Source organism: Aythya fuligula, chromosome 1, assembly GCF_009819795.1.
Source record: "Aythya fuligula isolate bAytFul2 chromosome 1, bAytFul2.pri, whole genome shotgun sequence".
Lineage (NCBI taxonomy): Eukaryota > Metazoa > Chordata > Aves > Anseriformes > Anatidae > Aythya > Aythya fuligula.
Genome location: NC_045559.1, coordinates 82,887,598 through 82,906,995, shown reverse-complemented (window position 1 = coordinate 82,906,995; position 19,398 = coordinate 82,887,598). Strand labels below are relative to the sequence as shown.

Genomic DNA, 19,398 nt, shown 5'->3' with positions numbered 1-19,398 from the left:
TTTCTCCCCAATTCCTGCCAAGTCTCTTGTACCACGAAAGACTTGCAAATATATTGAGGAGTGGGGGCTTCACCCTTTGCAAAAAGAATCCCTAAAACCTTCTGTGGGGCCTCTCCCCTCCCCTGAGCCTCTCGCTGCCTTCCCCCCACCTCCCTGCCGCAGCCTGGCAGCCCTGCCTGCACCTCGTGTGTCAGAAGAGCTGCCCTGCGTGTCCGTGCCACCCCACTGCATCCTTCACACCTCGCTCCCCAGGTTCACTCACCTCGCTGGGTCTCAGAAGCCCACAAACGATGCCCTCCCAGGTGGGCTCGTGCCCAAGCCCCTCAGCTGCTGCCCCTCGGAGGTTCAGCTTGCAGGGCCGAGCAGCGCAGCCCCCAGCGCTCCTCGCTGCTGCCTGAGCCTCCAGCAGGTAAGACCAGATTGCTGGGGTGTGTGTCGGAGGCTACACCCTGGTGCTGCTGCAGATCCCAACATGCCCACCGCCGCCGAGCACCGGCTCCAGAAAGCAGGAGCAAGGACCAAAGCGGAGCTGGGAGCTGGGAAGATGAGCAGAGAAACAGAAAGCCTGCCGCAGCAGAGAAATTGCTGGGGTTTGGGAGGATGCCTGATAAACCCCAATGCTTTTCAGAACTCGTTGTGCAGGCAGATGCAGACAAGCACAGCAAAGGTGTTAACCTGCATGTAGAGGAGATGGATGAACTGTAACAAGGCCAGAGCCACAGCGTTTTGCTCTTTGAACGGTTCAGAGAAGGAAAGCAGAAACCTCAGGGCTGGGTGAGGATTATCACCTTGCAGAGACAGCAGACGGTACTTCCCCGGCCCAGAGAGGGAAGAGCAGCCTTTGCTCTCGGGGTGGTTCATACAGCTTACATCTCCCTCCGAGAAGAGGAGCAGCCACCATGTTACACCCTCCTGGGAGAAGGGCAGAGACAGTCCCTCCTGCCGTGGGGGACGGCAGGGCTGAAAGGGGTCCTGACACGGGGAATAGGGGGTATACAAGGGAGACCTGCCAGGGAAAGAGTTAAGAGAGCTGGGAAGCTGCCGGGCTCTGTCTGTTTGCTGTAGCTATGTGGGCTGCAGGGTAGGGAAGAAGAATGTCCAGCCTGGAGGAGGCAGATTTGGGAGCCTCACCAAGGACAGTGGCTGGGGAAAAGGCAAGCAGCAGGTCTTCCCCTCTCTGCCCTCACGGACTGCCACGGCCGGGAAAGCCTCTGGTTCCCCAGGGCTTGATGACTATGCGGTTACGAGCTCATGTGTCTAGCAACAGCTGCCTGCACCCGTAGAGTTTCTAGACCCTCTGGGTTGAACATCTGCGAGGCTTTTCTTGCATGGAAAGATCTGTGTGCTGCCAGCGGGATCTTGGGCTGCTTCCTGCTGATGAAGTGAGTTGCCTACGGAGGAAGACAAACAGATCACACCGCTTACAGGACATCAAAGACCAGGGCTCAGGCACTGATGCCATCCCCAGCCCCGTGAGCTACCTGTGATGGGTGCCCACCTCAGAGCCCTGGTTCAAAGCTCTTCCATAGCACTGGCAGAGCTGTAGGGGACAACACTGCATGAACGTGCTCCATCCAGCTGGTTCTGTGGGCCACCAGGTCTCTCAGGTCTTTGGCAGGGATTTGGGTGGCTGCTGCTTTGTGGCTGAAGGTGGAGTTTGGCCAAGGAAAGGATGGAGATTGTGTGGCTGTGCATGGTGCTGATCCTGATGCAGCACGTCCTTGCCGTGACCTGGCTGTAAGTATACTTTGCACTTATACTATATAGGTTGAAAAGTCACCTGGGGAGGTGCTGTTTGTGAAGAAAACATGCGGATCTGTGAGAAAGGGGTGGGAGAAGGAACTTTGGCAACACAAATGAAGCATTTGAGAAGGAGCATCTTGGTGAGCATGAAGGGAGAGGGGCAGTGACATGGAAGAGATGCAAGCAGGGGAGCAAAAATGTCCAATTTGCCACAGAGAAGAGGGTGCACATCCCCTTCCCTGCCCATTTTTCCTCTAAAATAGAGCTACAGAGGGGTAATCCTCTGCAGGCACGACCCTGTCTCCAGCCCACCTGTGACTGAGACTCTCTTCTGCCTTACAGGCACCTGGCCAAGCAGACGTCCCTGCGGGGGGCCCTCAGGGACCCCGGTGTCTGCGCAGGTCTGACGGGGCTGGTGGAAGAGCAGGTACGGGTTTGCCGTCGGCAGGTGGAAGCCATGGAGGCGGTGAAGCGAGGAGCGGAGCTGGCTGTGGAGGAGTGCCAGTACCAGTTTCACTCTCGCCGGTGGAACTGCTCCACCCTGCAGGGGCTGCAAGTCTTCGGCAAAGTCGCCATCCAAGGTCAGCAGGGGCAGGCTGAGCCAGAGGGGTTGGCATGGGGTCCCTTCAGTATGCAGGGTGGCTTGGTGTGGCTTCCTTCACATGCTAACATAGCTGCTAACACAGCAATTTTGGAATGGCATACATGTGCTACTGCAAATATTAATATTCTACCTAAATTTTGCCATTTGGCCAGGCCTGGCTGGGTCCTGTCTGGACCGTGCTGGGTATCAGCTCTGCAGGCTGGCAGATCTTGCCCCTAACCCCTGCCATCATCCCCCAGGAATATCAGATCAAATCGAGCCTTTTGCTTCAAGGTCACAGTCCCTTTTTTGTTTCAGGCCGGGAAAAAGGCTCTGCCTATGTCTCCAAAACCAGTCTGCACAGGTTTTGCACATGCTTCACATACAGGGAGCAATAAACAGGGTTTCTGTAGCTTCCCACCCCCAGGCTCCCCTTTTAGCTGCCTCTGGGCAGCAGGGCTGCTGACTTCTCTTCATCAATGGGACACGAGGCCGAGGAGCTGGGGGTGCTGCAGGCTGGCTTCAGGTCTTAGGAACCACAGTGCCAGGTGAACATCCTGATTGTGATTTCTCCTAAGCAGTCTTCAGCTGAATGTATTGATCCTGCCTGCACTTACAGCCTCCCTCCCCTGCTGCATCCCACCAATTCCTTCCCCCTCTCCGCAAGGGAGAGAGCACTGAGCTCAGCAGAGCTCTGCCATTTCTCACCCCACTGCAGGCACACGGGAATCCGCCTTCATCCATGCCATCTCCTCCGCGGGTGTTGCCTTTGCCGTGACTCGTGCCTGCAGCCGTGGGGAGCTGGAGAAGTGTGGCTGCGACCGCAAAATCCGAGGAGTCAGCCCTGAAGGTAATGGAGGAGGCCAGGAGCAGAGTTGAGGTGGCAGAGGATAAGATCCATCGGGGAAGCCCTCACCAGGGGAAGTGAGACCTCATTTTGCTTCACAGCCCCCTTCTGGAACTCCTCCCAGGGCCTCTCACTTTTCATCTCACGGCTGCTTTCCCTCTGCAGGTTTCCAGTGGTCAGGCTGCTCTGATAACCTGTCATATGGGATTGCCTTTTCTCAAGCCTTTGTAGACAATCCCGAGAGAAGCCGCGGCATCTCTTCCAGCCGAGCTCTCATGAACCTGCACAATAACGAGGCGGGGAGGAAGGTAAGGGCAGGAACAAGAGCTGGGACTCAAGCCCAGTTTCTCGGGCTTTCTCCTTGGCTGGGCAGAGCTTGCTCCAGCCCCTTATCCAGAGTAGCAGTTTGGGGCAGTCACAAGCTCACAGAGCAGGTCTGTGTCCTGCTGCCTTGCCTTGCCTTGCCTTGCCTCCCCCTTTCTCCCCTTCCCATCCCTCTGGTTGATGCTGCCCTCCAGCTGAACACCCCTTCCCGAAGCCCCCCGCCAGGCCCCATATGGGAAGGCTGGGAGGGAATGGAGGCTGCCTGGGGCTCACAGGCACGGGGCAGGTGCCCCACATCGTGTCCCAAATCTGTCTGGCAGACACCTTCTGCTCCCCAGGCGCTCCTGGCCCACATGAAGGTGGAGTGCAAGTGCCACGGTGTGTCAGGCTCCTGCGAGGTGCGTACCTGCTGGAGGGTCATGCCCCCCTTCCGCAAGGTGGGCAACGTCCTGAAGGAGAAGTTCGAGGGGGCGACTGAGGTTCACCCACAGCGGGTGGGTTCCCGCAAGCTGCTGGTGCCCAAGAGCTCTCGCTTCAAGCCCTACACAGCTCACGACCTGGTCTACCTCTTGGCCAGCCCAGACTTCTGTGACCGGGACCCCCGGCGCGGGGTCTTCGGTACCTCTGGCCGCCAGTGCAACCGGACATCCCCGGCCATGGATGGCTGCGAGCTCCTGTGCTGCGGCAGGGGCTTCCACACCACGCAGGCCGAGGTGGTGGAGCGCTGCAGCTGCAAGTTTCGCTGGTGCTGCTCCGTCAAGTGCAAGCAGTGCCGGCACCGGGTGGAGGTGCACAGCTGCCGCTGAGGGGGGACGGGGGGTGGCCGGGGACCGAGCAGAAGACAGCCCAGGGAGAGGGCCACGGGGTGGGGGGAGGCAGGGTGGGTGTGGGGGAAACCTGTCTGGGTCTCTCTCCCCAGTCTCATCACGAGTTTTGCAGTTTAAACTTGTTTTCCAGACGGAGGGTTGGAGGACATAGGCCCCAGAAACCCTTAAACGTTAGAAATAAAGCAGCTGCAATAGAAAGCAGAGTGTCTACGTTAACTCCTTCCTCACGTGCTGTGTTTAGACCTGGAGGGAACCATGCCCTCAGAGCCTTATCACAAGGGCCACGTGGGCAGTGGTGAGCAAGCAACACCAGCGAGCCATGCAGAGGGAAGTGGGGAGCCTGCTCAGATGTGAGAGGGGTCTCCAGGGGGTCTGACAGAGCGGCAGCAGCAGAGAGAAGGGCACAAGTTAGGTTTGTGGTATCATTTTTATAAAATAAGACTCAGCCTTGAGAGCGTTACTGATTCGTATGGGCCTGCAGGGGCAGGAAAGCCAGAGGTTGCTGGGGACTTCAGGCACTTGGGCTGGTGGGTCTAAATCCACATCCTGGGACCAACGCCTTCTCCAGTACTCAGCCACTCCTTCAGCTGGAGAAATCTCTTGCAGGAAGGAGTTTGAGTAGACAGCACAGTGAAATGCTGTTGAATGTCGCTCCCATCCTGGTGTGCTGCTGTCATGAACGCAGAGCAGGTTCTCAGGTGGCAAGACCTGGCCACGAGGAGTCTCTGGAGAGCTGTCCGAATCTGTTCAGGTTCTCCACATTGCCACGGCTCTGGAGAGCCTGCTCTGGAGCCCTGTGCCTCACGTGCGTCTCCCAGCACCATGCCTCACCCTTCGATGAGGCTGAGGAACCTCTGGTGCCACTGCCTGACTTCCTCCTCTCCCTCCTCCTTACTCAGCACATGGTAAGTCTGGTTTCTGAGGCAGCCATGGCGAACCACCTGAAAGGAGAGCCTGAGTTCATAGGGTTGGTACCGCTGCCTGTCCTTCCCCTGGCAAAGGGGACTCCATGAGGGGTGGCATCTCTCAGCAGCCGTGTAGGTGGGACAGCCCTCCCCATCTCACAGACACAAGAGAGGAGCCCACCAGAGGGGAGAGCCTGCTTGGGAGTGCTAGGGAGCGGATGATAGCTGAACTGTGTTTCCCTGCAGGATACAGGATAATCAGTCCTCTGTCCTGCTCTGGGGTTTCTGGGTTTTGTTACTGGCTAGAAAGCACACAGTATATGGGGGAGATGCTCCTCTGTGAGAGGAAATACAAGAACACCCTGATGGCTGGGAGGCTCCCCATGGCTTCCTCTGTGAAGGCATCTCTTACTACCTCCGCACAAATCCCACTGCTTCAATTACATATCAGCAGACCCTCTGTGCTCAGGTCAGTACTTTTGATCCCCCTTCCCAGACACAACCACCTGTGTGCTGTTGGCAGGAAAAGCACTGGGCCAGTGAGCTCTGCAGGGACTTGGAGATGGCTGGAGCATGCGGGGCCTTGGAGGAGAAGGCAAGGTCACAGGCTGCTTCTCACCTTCTGGTTGTGGAGGCTGTGCTGCAGACACTGGTGGCTCTTGAAGGCGCAGTAACTGGGGTGCTGAACTCCACCCGAGTCGCAGATCTGGGGAGATAGGAATGAAAGCCAGGGGTGGGAGAGGAGAAGGAGAGATGGGAGCACCCACCCGGCACCCACCTGGCTTGGGGTGTCCCCGGCTCGGAAGGCGGTGTACTCTGCCTGCAGCCAGAGCATCACACGAGGGTCGTCGCAGCCCTGGGTGGCTATCTGGCTGCACCAGTACTCTGCTCGCAGCCCTTGGGAGAACTGCATGCCGTAGGGCTCTGGGAAGCCGGTCTGCAAAGTGGTGGGATGAAGAGAGCTCTGCTTCTTTCTCCCCATCCCCACCACCCATTGCACAGGCCGACTGTAGAGGCGGCGTGCTCAGTACCTTGTTGCCCATAGCCTGGTGCTGGGCTGAGATCTGGGGGTTGATGTAGGTGATGAAGTTGCCTTTCCCGCAGTGAACACGCCTCAGGTTGTTGGAGTTCTGGCATTGCTCCCTCTTCAGTGAGCAGAAGGCACAGTCAGGGCACAGGTCCATGTGCCGCCGCCCAAGGCTGTCGCACACCTAGGGTGGGTGCAACGGGGAGGTCAAGAAGAAAAGAGGCAGCTCCCGTAGCCCTGCTTGGGTCTTGCCTACCCAGTCACCCAGCTCAGCTACTCCCAAGAGCTGGTACCTGTAAAGGCAGTGCTGGTGAGCACTGTCAGTACTACAGGGAGCTCTGCACACAGCGGGGGGCAAATATGGGCTTCAGCATCCTTACCGAATCTCCAAAGCCAAGGATTTTTCCTTCCATCTCCTTCCAGGCCTGGGTGACAACTGATGAAACACAGATTCCCTCCAGCACTGCATAGCACAGGATCATCACTGCTTCCTTCTTCTTCAGGGCTAAAAGGCTGGCAAAGAAAGGGATGGAGGAAGTCAGTTCTCTTCCCTTGTCGTGAGCTGAAGAGATAGGCCCTTAGATAAAAACAGAAGAGGTGTGGGGAGGAGGAGGTGCAATGGCAGAGTTCAACCCCAATGCAAAATGAAAAACAAACAAACAAACAAACAAACAAACCACAAAGCCCTTCATGAAGAAGCCTTGGAGTCCTGGCCAAACTGCACAGACTGGGGATGTCAGCAGGGTCTGCATGTGCCTGTGTAACGTGTAGGATGGGGATGCATTCAGGAACATTTAAGAGGCACTGGACAGGCACAGGTTTGGGAACTTTTCCAGGACCACCGAAGCAGCTGCTGTGTAGTTCTGTCTGTCCAGCTGCACAGCAAAGGGATCTTTGTTAGAGCCTGCTGAGTGTTGGTCACAGGGCAGCCCCACTGGGGTCTGAAATGGACAAATTATTAAGCCTCTCTCCAGCTTGAGACAATATTTTTGATGGAAAGGGGAATAAACTGGTAATGATGGTGAATTAAATTTTCGTTCAGACTGATGTTGGAAGCCAAAGGTAGAAAAATTAAGGACAGTATAAGGACAGGTAATGACAATAAGAATGTTTTCCATCTTAGGAACAGCAGAAATCATAGACTGGTATTAGACATGTAAGTTATCAGCAATGAAGCAGAAGAGGTAAAAACACTCATTAAATATTTCTCTTCTCTGTCTGGAAACAAATCCAGTGATAAATAGATAAATAATTTTTTTATCTGGCAGAAAGTAAGAAGAAAAAAAGCAGCAATTACTTATATTAAAATGTTCTTAAAATCCATGCATGAGCTAACCTGTATGGAGGATTTGTCCTAAGATTGACTGAGACTTTTTGGAGGCCTTCAGATTAGCCTTAAAGAGAAAAGAAATAGGTGGAGAACCTGGAGGGAGGTCATTAAGATGAGATTTCCTGCAGCCTGGAAAACTTTCAAAGTGAGAAGCTGGAGAAGCTGAACTTAGTTGAGCAAAGGCACTACTGAGTGGCCAGTCAGTCAGTCTGTCCTTTTACCAAGATGAAGGTCAGATGGAAGAGTCTGTTCATCAGATGAAGAGCATTGACTTACAACAACTGGAATTCAGGGTGAGATGAATTCAAATCAGAAATTAGCTGCATGAAATGAAGGGTGTTTACCATGGGAGCAGCTTATGAGATAGTTTCTCCATGGCTTGGAGACTCGATAAAGAAATCCCAAATTTCAGTTAGGAGAGGGGCTGTAGCTCAGCCATGGGATACTGCTTTTTCTTCAGGGATCCCCAGGCATGGCTTCATGTCCTCTGCTGGGCATCAGAAAAATTTGCCAGGTCTGAAGGCCAAAAGAGATCAATCTCCCTGCCATTAAACAATTACATTCTGTGAGTAGAAATAATGCTGTAAGGAGCAACTGGTGTTCACAGATCCATGCACAGTGGTGCAGTTTATACCGTATGTGCTGAAACCTGTGAATGCCAGGCATTTGCACTGGGTTTGAGTGTGCTCTTGCAAATATGTGTGAGTGTTAGAACTTGGGAAGAAGTTTTGTGCACCTGTGTAAGAGGACACATGCACTGGATATGTATGCAGGTGAACATGAGAATTTGCCTTGTTTGCTCTGTACGTACATAACAGGATCTGTATGCAGTCCATCACACATGCATACAAGAGCAAGAGCTCAGCAGGCAGCATGAGGTCAAGCCCTAAGAGATCCCTAGGCCCTGCTACACACTGCAGGTGAAGGAGCTCATGGCACATACTCTGCACTTGCAGCAGGTCAGGAGCAAGTGATCCTGTGTCCAAACAGCTCACACTAAGCAGAAGCAAACGAGCACGTCAGGGTCTCTGAAGGCATCACTCTCATTTAGGTACAAGAGAACCTGGAAAATCTTGTTTGCAGAAAATATCATGAATGTCTCCATACCATTTTTTTAAAAAGACATAATGGTCAAACCTGTCTTATCACAGCACTGCAGATGCTGCTTGAGCCTGCATTGAGACAAGAGAAGATGTTGTTTCAACTCACATTGCTGTGCTGTGCTCTGGACAGGCTGCAAATGGTATTCCAAGGGTACAGACACATGAACAAATTGCAGTGGCGCCAACCCACCGCACATCAACAACATCCACTGGAAAAATGAGGGCAGTTCAAAACCTAGAAATCTATGCATTGCAAGCTTGTGCATATATTACTGCAATGCACCACACTGTGAACAACCTGGTCATATGTTTGTGGAGGGAAGATCTGAGCTCAGAAAAGACAAAAGAATGCAAATTGAGGACAGCAGTAACAGACACAGCTGGAAAGAATGAAAATGTGCCAGTGAAAAAAAGGGAAACAAAGCCTGCTCATCCTGGAGAGAGCCCTTCCAGCACCTGCAAGACCCTTATGCCTACTCCTGTATCCCCTATAATCTTTCTTTTCTCCATATAATCTTTTTTTTCCTTGGTTCTTCTGCAAACACTCACAGGAAAGCTTTTGAAATTTTAGCAAAGAAGTACCTCTGGTCTGTACTGATCCCACATGAAAACCCTGTCTGTGGTTGTTTAATAAAACCCTCTCAGCGTTTTACTGTGACTGGATGCTGGCCTTCACTAGAAGAGGAAGCAGGGACAGCCCGCGGGCACACCTAGCACTTCTCCTCCATAGAGGATTGCTCTTTGAGTGGGAATTACCTAACACTTACAGTTTCTCTCTCTCTCAAGCAGCTGCTTCAGAGCAGCCCATGAGATCCAGATTTCTTTGTCCGCTGTGCTGATAAACCCGTGACAGCTGAAGGGAGTCCCTGCCAGCACTCAGAAGCCTGACTGCTCATTCACAGTTGGTTCTTGGCCTTTAAAAACTGGTAAATTAGCTGGGTCATCTTGGTGGGACTCAAAAATGTGATTAATTTGATTAATGACCTGACATCATTCTCCAAAAATTACATGAAACAATTTACCCACAAATATATCATCATTGCCTCTTGTTCCACTACCCACTTTTTATGCCAGTGGCACGTTTTGATTTTATTACTTCTTCATCAAGCCAGGATGATCAAGCCATTAAAGTGAGAGGCATATTAACAGTCATTAAACATGGTATGAATAGCTCTGATATTTTCCTCAACAAGGTAGAAAAACTGTCCAGATTGTTATACTTTTTTTAAGATACTAGTAAATAATTAAGAACCTAAAGCTTAAAATGTGGCTTCTACTAAATGGGCTTAACAGCCTTTGCTTGCTCCTGCACATGCACCAGTCCAACGAGTGCTGCCCAAACAAGATGCAAATAGAGGACTGCAAGGAAAAGGGGCAGTAAAAGGGAACTCAGCCCCAGCCTCTTCTAGGAAGAGTGCTTCCATAAGTAGCTCATAAGCAGCAATAAAACATCTGCTGAATGCTGATGACCTACTTGGTTCAGAACAGACTCTGTTCTGAGTCTGATCTCTTCACCCAGGTCAGAAAGCCCCGCACTCTTAAGCGCTGCCCGCTGATGCTTTGCTGCTGGCCATGTTTGCAGAAGCACACAAATTGAGTCCATAGCATCCGCTCACCCATCCAGGAAATCGAGCCGTGCCATCTGCCTGAGGTTACCAAGAAATTCTGCTGCTCTCTATTTCACATCCATTTCCTGCTCTATCTCTGTTCTACATCTCCACTGCAAGGCTTTCTGGCCGCAACGGCTGCACATTTATGTGTTGGTTTACTATCACCAGGTGGGTGAGGTAACTCTACATCATCCCCAAGTGACAGCTAGCCCCTGAAAGCAGCTTAGAGGTAACAGGGGAAAGGTTCCCATCCCGCATCACCAGGCCCAGGGACAGGTCCTGGGCTCCTCCCCTGCTTGCCAGCACCCGCAGCCCATGATGCCAAGGCTCTGGGTGCACCCATTGCCACCACTGGTTTCCTGGCACCACAGCTGGCAACGTAATGCTCAGAGAAGCCCCCTGCTGCTACCTCTCTCTCTAAAAAAATAGAGTTGAGAAGACTCTGTCACCCGAGATCAGTAATTCCTCAATGGCTCAAAGAGAAAACTTTGGACGAAAGCCCATGCTGTTTTAGCAACTCAAGGCATGGCGTGACGCATACTCTGCCTACTTTACTTCAGTGGTGTCTCTGAAGAGGGCTGGCTGACAACATCCACTTCTCCCTCAACATAATGACAAGGATTTGGGCCATTAACTTTCAGCTGCTGAACCTCCCTGATATTAGCAGGCTGCGTGAGGCAAGCAGAAAAGACGATAAGGAGCAAACAACAGCTTTCCAGCACTTTATGACTTCTGACTTGTGTGGGTTGCTGTAGGAAACTAAAATCACTAAGGGAAAAGCTGAAGTTAACAGCCTCAGATAGAAAAGTAGATTATTTTTTTTAAAGCATACCCATACAGTACATTGTATGGTTATAATGTTATAATGTTATGAAGCCAAACGGTCTTTGTTGATGTGTTGTGTCACCTGGAGCAATATCTTCCAGCCCATTCACAACAGAGAAGGGTGCTTAACAATACATATTAAGAATAAATCTTTTTGAATCGGTGAGTATAGAAAACATCTCTAATTCTTAGTGAGCCGACCAAGGGGATATCTGGCCGCCTGACATCACCTGTGACAATTAAAGTCCCAGCGATGCCTTGGCAGCCTGCAGGTGGCCCAGATGCCACGAAGAAAAGATCAGCAGGTAATTGGGTGCAGGAGTCATTGGAAGAATGGGACATAACACCTGGCCAAGAGCTAGCGGATGCAGACTCTGGGAAAAATTGTATTCTTTAAGCAATTACACTTTGGGGTAAACTTTTGACATTACATCACCTGAAGTTCCTGTTGCAAATGCTAGCCAGTGCAAAAAAGCCCAGCCAGGTCCTTGTTAAATAGGAGGCTCTGGTTTGCAGGACCTGAGGTTTCCAAGCGCTGGTGGGGCAGCCAGTTTCATCATTTGCCTGGATCCTTTGTACCATGAGACCTAACTCCTCTTCAAAGTAAGCCACACACAGTGATGACATGGAAACAATAAACGGGCCCTGGCCTTACCAAACAGCCAAATTTTCAACAACAAAGGAAAGAAAATAATTAAATAAATTTAATAAGAGACATATTTTTCCCCACAATGAATCACTGCTAGCAGGACTACCACAAAAGTGTGCTGTGAGTTTTTCACTTTGCTATTTTGATATAATTGGCATCTCTCTCTCTCTCTAAAGGTCACAGCTAGCTTCACCAAGCACCACAGAGCAGCTGCCACAAGCAGGGCCGAGAAAGGTGGGGTGGATATCCTGCGAGACATATGACTGCAGAAGACGTGCAGCCCTGGCTCCACTGCCCCTTGTCACAACTGTGTGCACCTGATGTTAAACCAGACGCTGAACAGCACCCGTGTGTGCTGACCAGTCCCACCCGTCACTATCACTCTGGCTGGAGTGGAAATGCCCCAGAGCATTTCGCCCCTGTTTTAGGTCATGTGCTGAAGTCCCCTTGCGAGCAGGCAGGATGTGGTGAGCAGCAAAGCCGACAGGCGTAGCCCAGCTCGCTTTTCTATCTCACTCGAATTTAAGCTTTGCTTAGCATGATTGATGGGGCCCGGCTGTCAGGCTGCAGACACAGTCAGCATTAGTGCCTTTGAGGAACTCTGCAGCAGAACAACGAGTGTCATCTGTAATCACAGCAGTCCCCCGGTAATCCCGATATAACTAAATCAGAGCAAAGCTCAATTTCGGAGGCAGGGAAGATGAACATATCTTCAATGAAACATAACTTTGCCTTAGCGTACATACGCCAGGAAAATATTTGCTGGGCAGTAAAAGCCTCCTAAAGTATTAGGAAGGAGGATGGCACAAGTTGCAACCTTGTAAGGGAACAATTATAGTTTCAAGGATATGATGCAATTTATTTGTACATGTAGAAGCGGGATCTGAGGCTCAACTGCAGTAGCATGCAGTGTTTTCAGTAGAAACCACATGTGCAATCACGCACAGACTGATGTGCTTACAGGAATATCACTGGCCCACAACTAAGTGAAACCAAAATTACTTATCTATGAAAATCACATTCAGATAGCACATTTATGACTTTGGTAAGCAAAGTAATCTTTGCATTACAGTCAGAGGAAGTGGTCCTCTGCCACAAAGTATGAAAGGCTCAAAACAGGAGTCGCACTGGTCCTGCCAAGCCAGCCTGTTCTGTGCTCCCAGCCCTGTTTCCTGGTTTTTAGTTCTTCCTTGGGCTGCTTTAGTTCTGTCTGGGTGAGGACAGAGCACGGCTCAGGGCTCTCCTCAAGCCGGGCTGTTTCAGGAAACACCTGCTTGCTGTTGCGTGGAGGTGAGCACAGGCAGACAGTGGTGTAGTCCAGCATCCCAAAGACCCGCGACTGCAAGAAGGCTTTCTGCAGGTCGCTCAGACTGCCAGCAGACATGAGCTGGGAGGTGGATGGGCGCAGGGGTGATCGCACAGCACAACTGGCTGCAGGATGGGGATGTGTCATGGGACATGTGCAGAGGATAAAGCCCTGACTGAATCTCGGGCACGGTCAGGAGGCACTTTACTCACATCACCAGGCTGGGAACATTTCCATTTGAGGACTGCACACACGGCATACAGCAACCAGCACCCCACCGGGTGGGGAGCTGCGTCTCCCCCTCACCTGCCACGGGAGGCCTCCTCCTGCATCCCCTCCTCGGCACCGCTGGGCACTCTCCCCGGCTTTGACACGGTGTCGGGGTCTGGCGTAGAGTCCTCCGTGCCCGCCGAGGTCTCCAAGGTGAGGGCCAAGCCGATGAGCTGCTGGACACTGTGCTGCAGGCGGCGCTGCCAGGCTCGCTCTGCTTGGCTGTCGGGTGGCGAGGGGGCCAGGGGGGCTGGGACCAGCAGGGTTGGTGTGGGCTCAGGCAGCCCCTGGTCCCCCGAGGGTCTCGGCACCGCTGGCAGGGCCGGGGGGAGCTTCCTCGCCAAGGGTTTCTGGCTTGACAGCGCGTAGGAGTACTTCAGGAGCATGTCCACGTTGGAGTGCAGGTGGATGTCGGTGGGCGAAAGAGAGGCCTGCTTGGGTGCTGGGGAGAGAAGAGGACAGGAGGGCTGGGGAGCAGAGCTGGCCTCCGTGTCTGCCCTTCGGGAGGTGGAGGGCAGCTTTCTGGGGCCAGACAGAAAGCTGCCTCCCCAGAGCTGCAGCCAGTCAGCACACGTGCTTACTGTTGCTGCACTTATGCATACACATGTGGGACTGGGAAGGTTTCTGCCAGTCTTCAGACCCTTCACAGAATCACAGAAGGGCTGAGGCTGGCAGGGACCTCTGGAGGCCATCTGGTCCAACAGCCATACCTCCATCTGTAGGAGAGCTTTCCTCCTTCGCCTGGAAGCCCACAGCGTGAAGCCTCTCTGCTAGACGAAGAAGACCTTTTGGAGGAGAGCCACTCGGACACGGGATTCGCTGAGTGGAGAGAAAAACAAGAGTACTACCGTGCCCTCTTCCTTCCCTTCTCACCCCAACCTGGGACCCTGTCTCCTAAAGCTGGCACCTTCCTTCTCCCAGGAGACGCTGGTACCTCCTAACCCCAGCCCCACACCTCACCTTGATGTAGAATTTGCGCTTGGAGCAGCGGTACTGGGCGAACTGGCAGAAGCTCTGGAACCACCGTGCCTCCGGGACAGCAGAGCAGACAGGTCCTAGGGACGAGTGAGAGACAGGGCAGGTGTGGACAGGGTTAGGGACACGTCCCTTGGCCTGAGCGTGAAGACTGGCACCTCTCAGATGCTTATTTTCAGAGCACGCTTGTGGTTGAACGGGGAGTCAAAGGTGTCTGCCCCCATGTGGAGATCACGGCGTTGTGCTGTTAAAACCACCAACATTTCATGTCACTTGTTTCCCTACACACCACCTAGGGGTTCAGTACACCCCCAGCCCAGCTACATGCAAGCAGGTGGAGAAAACTTTAGAGAGAAGAGTATCTCTTCAGCATCCTTCAGAAAACAACGTGGTGACCACAGGACAGTCCCCTGAAGGCCTGCCAGTGAGGGTCAAGTGCAGGTGGAGATGGAGGAGTTCAGCAGTGAAATTACACCACTCTTGCTACTCTCCCAGTGTGCATTTTGTACATAATATGCACACTTGTACATCTTTTGTTCATAATGTGAATGCCTGTTTTTCAGTCCATCGCTATTCAGCTCTAGAGGCAGCTGGAATCAGATCAGACAAAGGCACTCTAACAAGGGCCCATGCACTCGTAGGCTCATGGCAGCCAAGCAGTGCAGGTGCAGTGGTGTCTCCTGTACTTCTGCATGCAGGAGCAGCACATGGCAGCACCTCACCTTGTGCTCAAAGCCAGCCACAGCACGCTGCACAGTCAGGTGCTCTCCCTCCTCCCCCCATTTATTGCCAAGCATGGAGTAACTGGCGTATCACACTGCCCTTGAAACCAAATTTTTAGGCGTTAATTGTGCAGAGACCAGTGCATCCTGTGCTGCTTTGTTTTTAGCTTAGAGTTGAATTTGGTTATTAATTTTGGCAAAAGCAATGGACAGGACGAGAGCTACAAACATGAAAACAGTCTGGAATCAGGGAATGCAGACATTTTGCACCAAATAAGGGCAGATACGGACAACACGATGAACAAGACAGCAGTCTGCAAAGGGTGTGAGAAACACATAATACATGAAAGGCAGAAAACACCAGCGTTAAGTGCTCTTTGGGCTGATTGCTTGAGAAGTGGCCCTATGCCATGCAATAAGCAGGAGGTCGTAACCCTGCCTAAATCATACCTCTCCCCTTGTGCCAAGCATACAAATTCACTAGCAAGAGCAGAATTTCAGCCATCTACCAGAAAAATGCCCAGTGTGATGGGAACAAGCCTGATGGTCCCCTGCCTTTTGCCCTTTCTTTGACTCCTCTGACCTTCTTGTCAAGAGGAGCCCTTCTAGTATTATTTGTTTGATTTAATCAATGAGATCTTTTGCTTCCTTCCTGTGCTCTTCCTGCCCATTTGCTTGCTGCAAATGGCTACAACTCTTGGAAGTCAGGAGGCCACCTCTCTGAGCTTTGTGGCCAAGTCCGCATGCAGGAGCTCCCAGCACTGGGGGCTTCCACGGAACAAGAACAACTAATTAACAATTTCACCTTCACTGAAAGGTGGAGCCAGCCAAGACGTTTTCATACACTCATCAGGGACACATCATCCTGACTGGGTTCTTCCATGGCAAAGAACATCGAAAGGTTTTGTGTGCACTTACAGTGCTCCAAGTATCTCCAAGCACTGCCATGCCAACCGTGGTGTCCCAGAGGTCCATGGTGACAGACATTGCCTGGAGAAGAACCAGCAGCAGCCCTGCAGCACCCAGAGCCCTGGTATCACCGACTGCAGGTGCCAGCAAGTGAGGGAGCAGCCCAGGACCTGTCCCTGGGTCTGGCGATGCGGGATGGGAACCATTCCCCTGACACAGCTGCAGAGGCAGGCAAGAAATAGTTGCCCTCAAGCTGCAGTCCAAATAAGCACAGACAGTTGGCTGATCATTCAGTTCATTGACGTTCATAGCTAAATATAAAGACATATTTTTAATGAGAAAATTGTTCCTATTTTTTTTTCTCTCTGAAGAAAAATACAACAGAAGTAGTCCCAAGTTTTTCAGCTGCACAGATATAATTATGCCACTTAAATTCACTGATGCAGGGGTTCAGGGAAAGGATGATTGCAGAGATTTAAAGGGTGCTGTTGCTATGGCACTTTCTGAACTGGGATGTTTCTCCTCTACTGAAACGTTAAACACTTAAAAAAAAGCAGATTATCAGCTCGTGGTTTCTTAAGGGCCTATGAGAACCTATGAATCAGGCTTCTGCACTAAACCCCAGATCTAGCTGGAAAGAAACGTTCAATTCATAAGATGAACTGTTAGGAAGAGCCAACGAGCTTCAGTGTGCTTCAGAAAGATGTGGCGGCTGTTATTTTATTTTTTTTCCCTGCCTCCCCACCACACACAGTTCAATAGGAGTGTGGAGGAACTGAAGGGCTGGGTGAAGGGCCAGCGGTGTGGCCAAGGCCTCAGCCTGTTACCTGTGGACAGATGCTGGGGGAGATGCACTTGTTCAGTCAGGTGGAAGGCCCTAGTCTACAGACAGGTAAGAGCAGCCTCATATTCATAGGCCCTAGTCCTCTTGGTAGGCTTCAACCACCCCAAAAACTACTGGAGGGACAGCACGGCAGGGCATAAGTATTTCGGGAGGTTCCTGGGCTGCACCGATAGCTTCCTCCTCCAAGTCACAGAGGACTCAATGAGGAGGGGTGATCTGCTGGACCTCATGCCCAGCAATAACGAGGGGCCTCTTAAAAGATCTGCCTGGAAGAGCCCCATAGGATCAGGCTGCAGGAGAGGGGCCCAAGAAAGCTAAGTTAATATTAAAGTTAATATTTAAGGATCACCTCCTCCAAGAGTGGTGCATTCGATGAATAGAAACACCAGGAGGCCTGTGTGGATGAGCAGAGAGCTCCTTGCCAAACCCAAACCCAAAAAGAAAGTATACAGAGGGTGGAATTAAAGGTGGGTAACCTAGGAGAAGCACTGGAAGTTGTGACCAGAGAGGCAACAAAACCACCCTTGGAGGTTTCCAAAATTTATCTGCACAGAGCAACAGTGATCTAGTGCTGGGACTGTCCTGCTCTGAGCTTGAATTTGGACCACACACCCACCAAAGTGCCCATTCCACCACCATTCCCACAACTTGGTGGCATTTTGGCAGCTGGTGACAGCTGGAGTGGCATCCGCCACTGCCCCTGGAGGTGGGGTGAGCCCGCACCGCCCTACCTTTGGGGACGTGGCCGTGGTTCTCCTGCTGGTCCAGCCGCAGGACGGCGGGGTTGAGGCAGCCGTGTACCTGCCGCAGGTGGCAGGACGCCTGGGCCTTCCAGGGTGGGCGCAGGCTGGAGAAGAAGAGCTGGTATTCGCTGTCAGACAGGGGGCTGCCTGCGGGAGGCACGGGTGGCGCGGCGGCAGACGTCAGCCAGATCAGCAGCCCTGGGGAGACAGCAGGGACCTGTCTGCCTGATGCCCCTGGAGGCGCCCACGGTGCAGCTTCTGCTGCCCACCCCTCCCACATGCCCCCTTCACCACCAGCAGCCCTGTCCAGCACACCAAGGACCGTGCTCCTCCATGAGGATGTCCCTTCCTTCCCTCCTCTCCTTTGCCCCCAGCCGTGTCCCAAGGCCCTGCTGATGGCCCTGGGAGGCAGGGCAGCAGCTGGGGGGGTCACTCACCCACCAGGGAGGGCAGCCTCAGCATTTCTGCCCCTCTCCTCAGCACCCCTGTCCTGCTGACCCCTCTGCTTGGTGTCCCTGGCAGCAGCGGAATGAGAAGGGGGTGGTGTCACAGCTGGAACACGGGGGGACAAGGGGACACGAGCCCCCCTGGAACCAGGGGGTGGGAAGGGCTGGTGGGCACTGGGATGAGCAGTGCAGGGGACCTGAAGCATAGGCTGGTGATGTGGGGGTGTGAAGGGGCTTTGGCACGGCCACGCCACAAGAGATGAGGAAGCTGGGGCAGAGAGAAGCTCTCTGGGGACAAGGCAACCACAAGGAGCAATTCAGGAGCCTGTGCTGAGAGCTGTCGGCACAGCAGATGGTGTTGGACAGCCCAAAGGAGGTGTAAGCACAGCAGGGTGCTCCTGAAGAAGCCGATCCTAGCACAAACCCCAGGAGATTCAAGCCGCTCTGCTCTGCGCAGCAGCTGCAGGGAGCACGGCGGGTGAACCAGCTGCAGTGGCTGGGCATCATCTGCCAGTAACCCAAGCTGCCACGCAGGCCGAAAGGCGAAAGCTCAGATCTCTGCAGCCATGCATTGCAAAGGCATCTGCCGACAGCACGTAGCTCTGCGCTTCCTTACAGGAGGCAAGACATCGTTTGCTCCAGGAGCACGAAGGCAGCGTTTCCAAAAAGCTAACCATTTAACAACAGCATTGAATTTTAGGATGTTTTCACAGCTTCTTACAAACACAGAGACCATTTGTCAGCGCTCTCTTGCCACTCATTAAAACAGGTGACACTGCTGCAGCTCACAAGCTTTATCTGATTCCTCATCTCCTGTCACTGAGCTTGAGCCGCATTGCTTATTAGCTGATTTTAGGCAACCCTAACACCTTCAGCTCCCCAGTTTGTTAATCACCTCTGCTCCCCGGTGACAAAGGAGCCCGGGATGAGTTCTGCCATCACTGGGCAGCTTCACAGGGGAAGGTAGTGCTGACCTCAGTGGCTGATAGAAATTGATGACCTAGGGAAGCACATGACATGCAGTGTTATCACAAGGGCTCCTATTCAGATTTTATGGCATATAGGAACAGAAAACATGAATGAATGGGCTGGAGTCTCTGAACATACTCTGAGAGCTGAAATACAAGGCAGAAGATAAAGGAGCTGACAAGGAGATCATCCATGGTTGATGTTCCAGTAGCTCTGCCTGTGAAGAGCTACTGCATATTTCAAAAGATGGTGTTCAGTGATGTGAGGACAGGTTGGCTGCTTTGTACTTCCCACATACTTAAAGAGGCTTGCTCAGGCCCAGAGCCCAGCTTACCTCTGTTGGTTCAGGCTGTCAAAAATCCTTCAGGAAGCTCTTATGGCCCACAGGTGCACAGAAAAGCCAGACTGCAGTGTGTACCCGGCAGGGCTGAGAGATGGTGA

At 52.5% G+C, this 19,398-nt stretch overlaps 2 protein-coding genes across 2 annotated transcripts; one reads left to right on the top strand and one right to left on the bottom strand.

Moving 5' to 3' along the window:
• The first annotated feature begins 1,672 nt into the window (after positions 1-1,672).
• On the top strand, positions 1,673-4,303 carry LOC116491168 (protein Wnt-4-like). The gene is made up of 5 exons (XM_032190976.1): positions 1,673-1,737; positions 2,086-2,324; positions 3,045-3,176; positions 3,339-3,481; positions 3,836-4,303. Exons 1-5 carry the CDS (start codon positions 1,673-1,675, stop codon positions 4,301-4,303), a joined length of 1,047 nt encoding a protein of 348 aa, XP_032046867.1.
• Positions 4,304-5,151: 848 nt separating this feature from the next.
• Positions 5,152-18,004, bottom strand: ACRBP (acrosin binding protein). Its single transcript, XM_032181007.1, has 10 exons — positions 17,980-18,004; positions 17,531-17,740; positions 14,310-14,404; positions 14,052-14,168; positions 13,386-13,783; positions 6,637-6,769; positions 6,261-6,440; positions 6,008-6,166; positions 5,849-5,935; positions 5,152-5,265 (listed from the first exon to the last, which is right to left on the bottom strand). The coding sequence occupies exons 1-10, from the start codon at positions 18,002-18,004 to the stop codon at positions 5,152-5,154; spliced, it is 1,518 nt and encodes a 505-aa protein (XP_032036898.1).
• Positions 18,005-19,398: the final 1,394 nt, after the last annotated feature.

What these genes read in the sequence shown, in the direction of transcription:
- ACRBP (XM_032181007.1), bottom strand. Translation starts at nt 18,004, where the DNA reads ATGCTGAGGCTGCCCTCCCTGGTGG. An exon ending in CTACAGATGGAGGTATGGCT is followed by an intron (nt 13,784 to 14,051) that starts GTTGGACCAGAT and finishes CCAGCACCCAAG; the next exon opens with CAGGCCTCTCTTTCGCCCAC. An exon ending in ACAGCCTCCACAACCAGAAG is followed by an intron (nt 5,266 to 5,848) that starts GTGAGAAGCAGC and finishes CTCTCCTTTCAG; the next exon opens with GTGGTTCGCCATGGCTGCCT.
- LOC116491168 (XM_032190976.1), top strand. Translation starts at nt 1,673, where the DNA reads ATGGAGATTGTGTGGCTGTGCATGGTGCTGATCCTGATGCAGCACGTC. An exon ending in GTCCTTGCCGTGACCTGGCT is followed by an intron (nt 1,738 to 2,085) that starts GTAAGTATACTT and finishes TCTGCCTTACAG; the next exon opens with GCACCTGGCCAAGCAGACGT. An exon ending in CGGCAAAGTCGCCATCCAAG is followed by an intron (nt 2,325 to 3,044) that starts GTCAGCAGGGGC and finishes ACCCCACTGCAG; the next exon opens with GCACACGGGAATCCGCCTTC.